The sequence below is a fragment of the Clupea harengus genome, chromosome 15 (genome assembly GCF_900700415.2).
Source record: "Clupea harengus chromosome 15, Ch_v2.0.2, whole genome shotgun sequence".
NCBI classification, from domain to species: domain Eukaryota; kingdom Metazoa; phylum Chordata; class Actinopteri; order Clupeiformes; family Clupeidae; genus Clupea; species Clupea harengus.
In genome coordinates this window covers 1,198,323-1,206,321 of record NC_045166.1, presented here as the reverse complement: position 1 = coordinate 1,206,321, position 7,999 = coordinate 1,198,323, and the positions used below count along the sequence as shown (strand labels likewise).

Here is a 7,999-nt window from a genome sequence, read left to right as displayed (position 1 = left end):
CATAAATATGTGGTGTATTGACTCTATTGACACGAGCAAACGCAGTGAGATCATGAGGAAATGGTCATGTTTTTGAAATGTCACAGAAAGAAAAACATGGTTTACCCTCCCCGCCACCCCCATCAGGGTCACACTCAGTACGAGGATGACTGCGGTGCAGCTGTAGGGACGGCTGCAGCTCCACTCCTGTGGTACAGCAAGGTGTTAAGCAATTCAAGGCCACACATTCAATTTCATGAACTGCTGATAAAATGCCTTTCCCCTCGTGAGTGTCGCCTCGGACTGAAGCATCTGTGGGGTCATGTGAAATCCACTCGTTGACATCAGGTGTAAAGTACTGCTTGTGTGTGATGCTCAGCTGATAAAGCCAGGCATCGCTGGGAGTCATACAGTCTACTGTATGCAGTTTGGCTTTTAAAAATGGTATTGGGTCATCAAAAAGAGAATAAATGACACAAACTGATTCTTCTTGTTTAGGTTCTCATCTGTGTCTGAATATGTTCTATATGTTCTATATTTTATTTATATAGCACCAAAACAATGTATACAGTACACAGTACACAGTAGTGGTAAATGTACACAGCATACACGGGGTAAATGTACATAATACATACAAACATCATATGGTATATACATGATACATACAAAACAGCTTAGTGGGTATACAGTGTGCTCATAGGGTTACTGTTACAAGGGTAAGTAGGAGTAGGAACAGAAAAACATGTCGATGGTGGCAATTATATACATTGCAGGAAAATGCTATAGCATAGAGTATGGGGTAGAATGAGTGTATGGCAGTATGGTGGGTATGGGTACGTGTGGGCCGAGGGTTTCTACAAGTAGATCGGGCGGAGAGACTACAGCGGTAGAACTGGAAAAGGACCATAGATATTGGACATGATTTGAGAAACTGCTGGTCATTTTGAATGATGAATATCAATGTTGTAAAAAACAACAATGTATCAGTACTATTAACAGAACCCATATCATCTTAAAGTTCATAATATTTATCACCAATCTGGATACATGAGTAATGTTCAATATAATGTTTGTGTATGTCAAAGTGTCCCCGTTATTTGCCTTTCTGTCCGTAGTTGTAAACTTACAATCTTATAATACTTCTAAAATGCATCTTCAAAGACTCGATTATGTCTTTCAGCTTATCACCTAAGAAAAAGGCATAATTAAAGCCACTTCTATTAGACCTGGCCTAATGTTGGCTCACAACTGTTTCCCTCTCAGGCTGCACCTACCCCCATTATAATACATTATACCCAGATCCATAGAATATCCATTATATTACATTATACCCATTATATTACATAATACCCGGATCCATAGAATATCCATTATATTACATGATACCCAGATCCATAGAATATCCATTATATTACATAATACCCATTATATTACATTATACCCATTATATTACATAATACCCGGATCCATAGAATATCCATTATATTACATGAAACCCAGATCCATACATTATCCATTATATTACATGAAACCCAGATCCATAGAATATCCATTATATTACATTATACCCTGATCCATAGAATATCCATTATATTACATGATACCCAGATCCATAGAATATCCATTATATTACCTTATACCCAGATCCATAGCATATCCTCCTTACCATACATCATTTGTGAGACATCACTATAACCAGCACTTACACCACTATAGCTCTTCTCAGAGAAAAAAGAAACAGGAATTCTTGGTAAACAGTCTTTCTCAATTCTACCACTTATACATACTTCAGCATCAACCTGCTCTTTCTCTCTCTCTCCCTCCCTCTCCCTCCCTCCCTCTCTCTCTCTCTCTCTCTCTCTCTCCCCCTCTCTCTCTCTCTCTCTCTCTCTCTCTCTTCCCCTGGTGTAGATGACCTCTGTCAGATTGGTTTGCTTAAGGCTTCTCTTTCCCAGTGTCTCCGTAACCTTGCTCTTAGAAATATGGCTTTGTGAAACACCCAAGTAAAGGCCACTTAATGTTATGAGGTATTGGTGGAAGGAAGTAACACTTATCAATCTATATTTTTTTGTTAAAGACATTCCATAGCAACTGTGGTTGACCCTAGGGGAGAATGAGGAATGAGCCATTATATATTTAATGTATGTCGTGTTATGTGACCTTTATTAAGAGTATACCTGCTGTGTTTCATAACAGCTGACTTAAAATGGCTGAACAATGTTTTTTCATTGCTGAGTTGTCCTTAGAGGTATAATAAACTGACTTACTGCTCATTCTTTAAAATAAGTTAATCAAATCCAATCGGTTTATTGTCTTCTTATTGTCGCCAATACATGAGCTGAGAGAAAGATATAAAGAGTCTTGACAAGATCTCACCAAAACTGCGTAGCCTATGAGCGTGATAGAAACGTTTTAAACCAAACCATCCAAACGGTAAAAAAAAAAAGGACGGGTATTGAAAAGAACAACGTTTCCCCTTGTGAAAAGGGGTTTCGAATAATGTTGAAGAAAATATTGTTGACTTATACTACCACCACGTGGTGATTTGCTGAATAGCGACATGTTGAAAACAGGCAGATTGACAGTTAAGAGTGCAGTTCGAATTGATTAATTACAGTCGTCTACGCTTTCCTCTGCAAAATGTAGCCTAGTTAATGGTAAAACTCCGAGTTCTGAGTAAGATATATGTGATCAAAACTATTGTCTCTTCATGGGTAGACTACATTGCCCAGAGGCCCGTGAAAGGAATTGATTGTCTTGGCATTAAGGGAAACAGAGTTGTATTTGACAGCGTAACACAGTTATGTTTTTATGTGGAGACCCACCCAGCCTCTTCAGAAAGGACAGCAGTGGGCCACTGAGTACAACACCACATTGATACAAGACAGTCGAAGCAAACACGAGGATATAGGCTACTTCTCAGTCCTAAGAATGGATTGTGTCTCACCAGGACATCTGAACCAGAAAGGGACAAGGACATGTTGGTTTGCAATGGCGACAAACTTGCACCATCTCGCATTTCCTCTATTTAGACCAAATTAGTTTGAAACGTGGGAGGCTTTTCATCGGGACCCACCAAAAAATGATATAAGCCTATTCTTCTTGGCCTGAGTAAACACTTAAAGACATAAAGTTTATTGAGCTGTTGGCAATATCTGAAAAAAAAAAACAGCTTTCATAGTGGAGAAGGATATGTTAAATGAAGAATGTTAACCAGAATATGATTAACCAGAAACGTTTTAATTGAAGGGAAGGCTAATTGTCTTATTTTTAAAACACTAATTCTACCTGTTACATCTTTTAGGTGTGTTGTGGCAAACAGATTAAGGGACATTTAAAAAGAGCAAGATAATAGTTACAAGGCTGAAATGCCTTTCACAAAGTATTAAACGCAGCCTTAGGTAGCTAAGGCCTGAAATATTTACTCTAAAACAGTAATGCGGAATAGGCCAATGGCCTATGTTGCTGCCCAGTTGAGTTTTCTTAAAATAACAATAATTTCTAATCTGTTAGACTTTTAGCTAATCATTTTGTTTTACAAGTTGCCCGATTTATCGTGAACAAAGGGATCATAACGACGTCTGTCCGCATTTTTATTTTTTTTTTTGGCTCATTAATGGCCAACCCATTCTTATTTTTAAATTCTTATTTTGAGAGAATTTTCTTCGTTAATTTGCACATTTTAAAACCCAGAGGAAAATACAATCGTTGGAATAGGCAACAACAGAGCCTGACCAGACGGAAATTATAGATCAAACATTAAATAGGCTAGCTAACAATTTGATTCTAAACTCATGTATAACCCAATAAGGATTTATTTGAAAATTGCACTAAATATTAGTAAGCATATAACAGGATTGACCGAGGAATTTTCCTTTAGAGGCTATCACAAGCATTCCTGGATAGGCTAAGTGTTATAATAAATAAAATAAACAAAAAGAACAATGTAAATACAATCACTGGAGTTTTATTTTGGTAATAAATATTTAAGATCAATATACATTACAAACAACACAAATTTCACTTTTGTCTACATTCATGTGACAAAATCATCTACATCCAAAACAGCAATGGCAACGACCACAAGTAAAGAAGCACAGTCTTTTTACAGGGACGAATAGACTTCAGTAGGCTACTGTAGATGCATATTGGCTAGTCGTAGTTGGGCCAGAAGGTAAGATATTTGCTTTTGCAAATCACGGTATCTTTCCACTTCTGGTTTAACTTAAGATTGACCATCATAGTGCCTCACCAAGACCAGCGCTGCATCTGTGCCAACTGGTGGACCGTGGAAAGTTGTGAAATGGCCTCCGGGCTGAGATGACTACTGATGTGCATTTGACGAATAGGCTGACCACTGAAGGGAGAGAATGATATTCCGGCCTGCAGAGACGTGGCAAGTTCCTGGTGTTTGAGCGCATGGCACGGCTTCCCATCTCGAACCAAAACAGGAATGGCCACTCTCCGCGGAGAGGTTAGGTGGCCCATGTCCACTCCCTTCTCGGTCCGCGCCCTCTTCATTTTATAGCGATGATTCTGGAACCAGATTTTGACCTGGGTTGGGGTAAGGCGCAGTAAGCTGGCGAGGTGTTCCCTCTCTGGCGCGGAGAGGTACCGTTGCTGCCTGAAGCGCCGCTCAAGTTCATAAGTTTGCGCTTTAGAGAACAGAACCCTTCGCTTCCTCCTCTTGCCCGCATCGCTGTTGTCTCCAGAAGACTCTTTATCATTATCTTGCGACTCATCCGTAGACAGCTCTGGAGATTTTAAATCCTGCTGTGTGTCTTCTGCTAGCGTATCCACTGTTGAGAGAAGATGTTTCCGTTTATGCAACCACTTTATGACGTGCCCTTTTCTTTTTTTTCCATTCTTAACAATAGTTCAATTTTGCCCCTTAAGAGCATTTTTTGTTTAAGAAAATATGAAACATTCAAGTCTGATGACTTATAACAGGCTATTTTGCAACTTAACTAAGTTTGTAAATAGTTTAAAATGACTTCAATTAATTCCTTCGTAATCTCCGTGCATTGTGGTGCCTTTTATTATTATGCGCAGTGTAAACTTTACAACTAACAATCAAAATCACTTCTCAATAACTGACAAAAAAAATCTACTCACGTGTGTAGTGAACTGAAGCATTTCCAGACGTAAGCCATCTTGTGCACTGACTTCCACTAGTCATGCACAGGGTGCTGAGAGATAACTGTCGGCCACTGCCGGAGGGACTTCGCACATTAGCCTCAGTGGTGTCCTCTGCAGTGTCCTCGTCAGTCTCCTCAGCCCCAGATCCTTCATCATTCGTGTCGGGAAGGTCCAGGAGGTCCTTCACGGAGAATCCCGTCTTTGTGTTGCGCAATGACATTTTTTTCTCTAATATGAGGTCAAAAATAAGCTTTTTGAGACACTGAATCTATATAAATCACCACAGGAATTCATAAAGGACCGAGTGTCCTCTCTTGTCAAATTCCGAGACGCAGTCTATGACTGCACGGTCGAGAAGCCTAGCCCAGATAGTAGGCTACAGATGCGTCGAGCAGGACCAGCTTGAACACCAGTGCAGTTGATGAAGATGCAACTCATGGATGCACTGCTACCATGACTGCTTTGGGTGAGAGCAGCCAGTCCTAGACCGATTGGTCCATATAAGGTCGATGTCAACAGTACTGGGCAAAGCATCACCAAACACAACAAAACGTGCGGCTGCGTGTGGGCGGATCTTTAGAGTCAAGTGGATGAAGACTGTTTATGGATGTGAAATTGGGGGTTTTTGAGCCTCCATCATTGATGCATCAAAAATGCGACGAGAGGGTATTACGTGACATTTAATTGCAAAGATGGCGCGAAATGATTCCATCATCCCATTTAAGTGCCCATTGAATAGAAAAAGCCCGTAGTTTTAAATTGATGTGTTTTTTTGCTGAGAAAATGTTTTCATTGACGCTAAAGACGCAGTTAATGGGCTGACCATATTAATATTCAGTTGTTTAATGTGACAAGTGGCCAATTCATGAAACCGTTTTGGGTCAATATTTTGATTCAGGCTTAAGTCAAGGAGTATAAACAGCGCGCAATCGACTCTTGTTTGAGAACAGGAACAATACGTGTCTTGCCACTTAAATCCTTCAGTCCTTTCTCTCTTTCTGTGCTGTTATCATAGCAATTAAAAATAAGTCGGTCCTCAGTGATGATATAAAGGTAATTTCAAGAGCCTCTACACGTAACTGGTCCCTATAAATGGACCATGCTACCAAGACTTCGATACTGAAAAAAATGCCAATACAGCCAGTAGCCCGCATGTTTAAATAGACAGACATTATTAGGCCTTATTCTATCAAGTAAACTATTTGTAACCTATTTGTATTATGTAATTACATTTAGTTAGGACACTCCCTATTATTTAATGGCTTGTTATTCCTAACTGGGGCCAAAGTGCTCAAATAAAAATAAAAAAATCATAATGTATGACAGATATTTATTGATGGTAAATTGAAAGTTGTGATAAATGAGACACCTGGGCACTTTACATGTTTTAAGTCCGTCACCTCAACACTCAAGGTGACACATACATTCTGTCCTCTAAAATGAAATTATTACGCACATTGTCTGTCTCTCTCCACCTCTCTCTCTCGCTTCTGTATTTTGCACACATACCGAGAGAGAGAGAGAGAGAGAGAGAGAGAGAGAGAGAGAGAGAGAGAGATGTCTGCAGTCGTTTCCCTTTGGAGCTTTTCTCACTTCTCTTTCCTCTCTGCGCTTATGCTATAGGCCTATGTGACGTGGGTGACAAAGCAGCCCGTTTTCACCCAGCCTTCTTTCCATCTTGGGTGGTCGAACCGAGCAAACACAAATACAAACCGATTGCTAAGCTGCGAACAAAGGCAGGAGTGTAGACAAATGTCCGGCTCCTGTTGAAAGTTTTTGTGCAGGATCAGGTTTTGCATTTATTTCGGGTACGACATAATAGATGATTGACGCCCCCTCACAATGCACCCTAACTGATTGGAATAAATCTGAGGTTGTTCCGAGTTGTCATGGTATTCAACTGCTTTCAATCGGCTATCTCTTCATTCATTTGAGATTCCCCCTCCTCTTTCCCCTCCTCTCTCTCACTCTCTCTCTCTGTGTGCCTGTGTGTGTATGCGAGAGAGTGACAAACACAACACACGCCTATCTTTCCTCCGTTTAATTCTGAAATGATGAAGAGTAGATTTTATAGATTCGCAAATGAATTATGACACTTTCTGCATTCCTTGATAACACCCACATTAGATGTATGAAGGAATGCGTATAGGCTATAGTCAAACCCAAAATAACTACGGTATGTTATAATCCCTATTCTGATCAAATAATAATAAATGGCCTACCAACACGTGACAAGACATTTTACAGTTGGTTATACAGGCCTATTTGAAAAGATCTCTATAGCTCAGTATACCTTCCTCACCCGAGTCCAGTTCTTCAGAAAACCCGATCCCCACCTGTTTTCCTGTCGTATACCAGTCCATAAACGGTCCTTGTGAGTGACAGTAAAACATAATAATAATCTGCTTTGCAAATACTTGTAGTAGACACTTAGTACTTAGTATAAACAAGCGCTGGCAGACTGGTCTCGAAATGCTTCTCAGTTGGTGCTAATGTGAATTGCAATGCTTTGGCGAACTCTGCTGACTCAAATGAGAACTGAACATGTTCTTGTAGACATCCAGAAGTCGAAAATGTCATCAATTTAACTTTTTTGTTCCTTCTTAAAACTGTCAGTTCAGGCGAAAACGTGGCTTCCAGATAGGTTTACATCAGAAGTCAGTGTCAAGGTGCTTTCTGCTTTCTTACTGAGAGTAGATTATTCTACACGTCATGTTTAGCCTACCATTCTTACCAAATAATTCCCATTACTCTAATTCGTCAAGGGGATATACACAGTAGGCGGAACTAGTTATAGGGTTTGAGCAGATATAGCCTAGAAAACTAAATAGACATAAATCTATTATGTATAAACACTATAATCAAATGATCCAGGCCTACT

General features: G+C 39.8%; 1 protein-coding gene across 1 annotated transcript; it reads right to left on the bottom strand.

Annotated features, from left to right (window-relative positions):
* Positions 1-3,587: 3,587 nt before the first annotated feature.
* On the bottom strand, positions 3,588-5,593 carry nkx2.2b (NK2 homeobox 2b). Its single transcript, XM_012823843.3, has 2 exons — positions 5,095-5,593; positions 3,588-4,778 (listed from the first exon to the last, which is right to left on the bottom strand). The coding sequence occupies exons 1-2, from the start codon at positions 5,336-5,338 to the stop codon at positions 4,228-4,230; spliced, it is 795 nt and encodes a 264-aa protein (XP_012679297.1). The 5' UTR covers positions 5,339-5,593; the 3' UTR covers positions 3,588-4,227.
* Positions 5,594-7,999: the final 2,406 nt, after the last annotated feature.

Bases quoted from the DNA above. Each gene is read 5' to 3' on its own strand.
- nkx2.2b (XM_012823843.3), bottom strand. From the start codon at position 5,338: ATGTCATTGCGCAACACAAAGACGGGATTCTCCGTGAAGGACCTCCTG. The intron at 4,779-5,094 runs GTGAGTAGATTT...TTCTCTCAACAG, and splicing joins TGCTTCAGTTCACTACACAC to TGGATACGCTAGCAGAAGAC.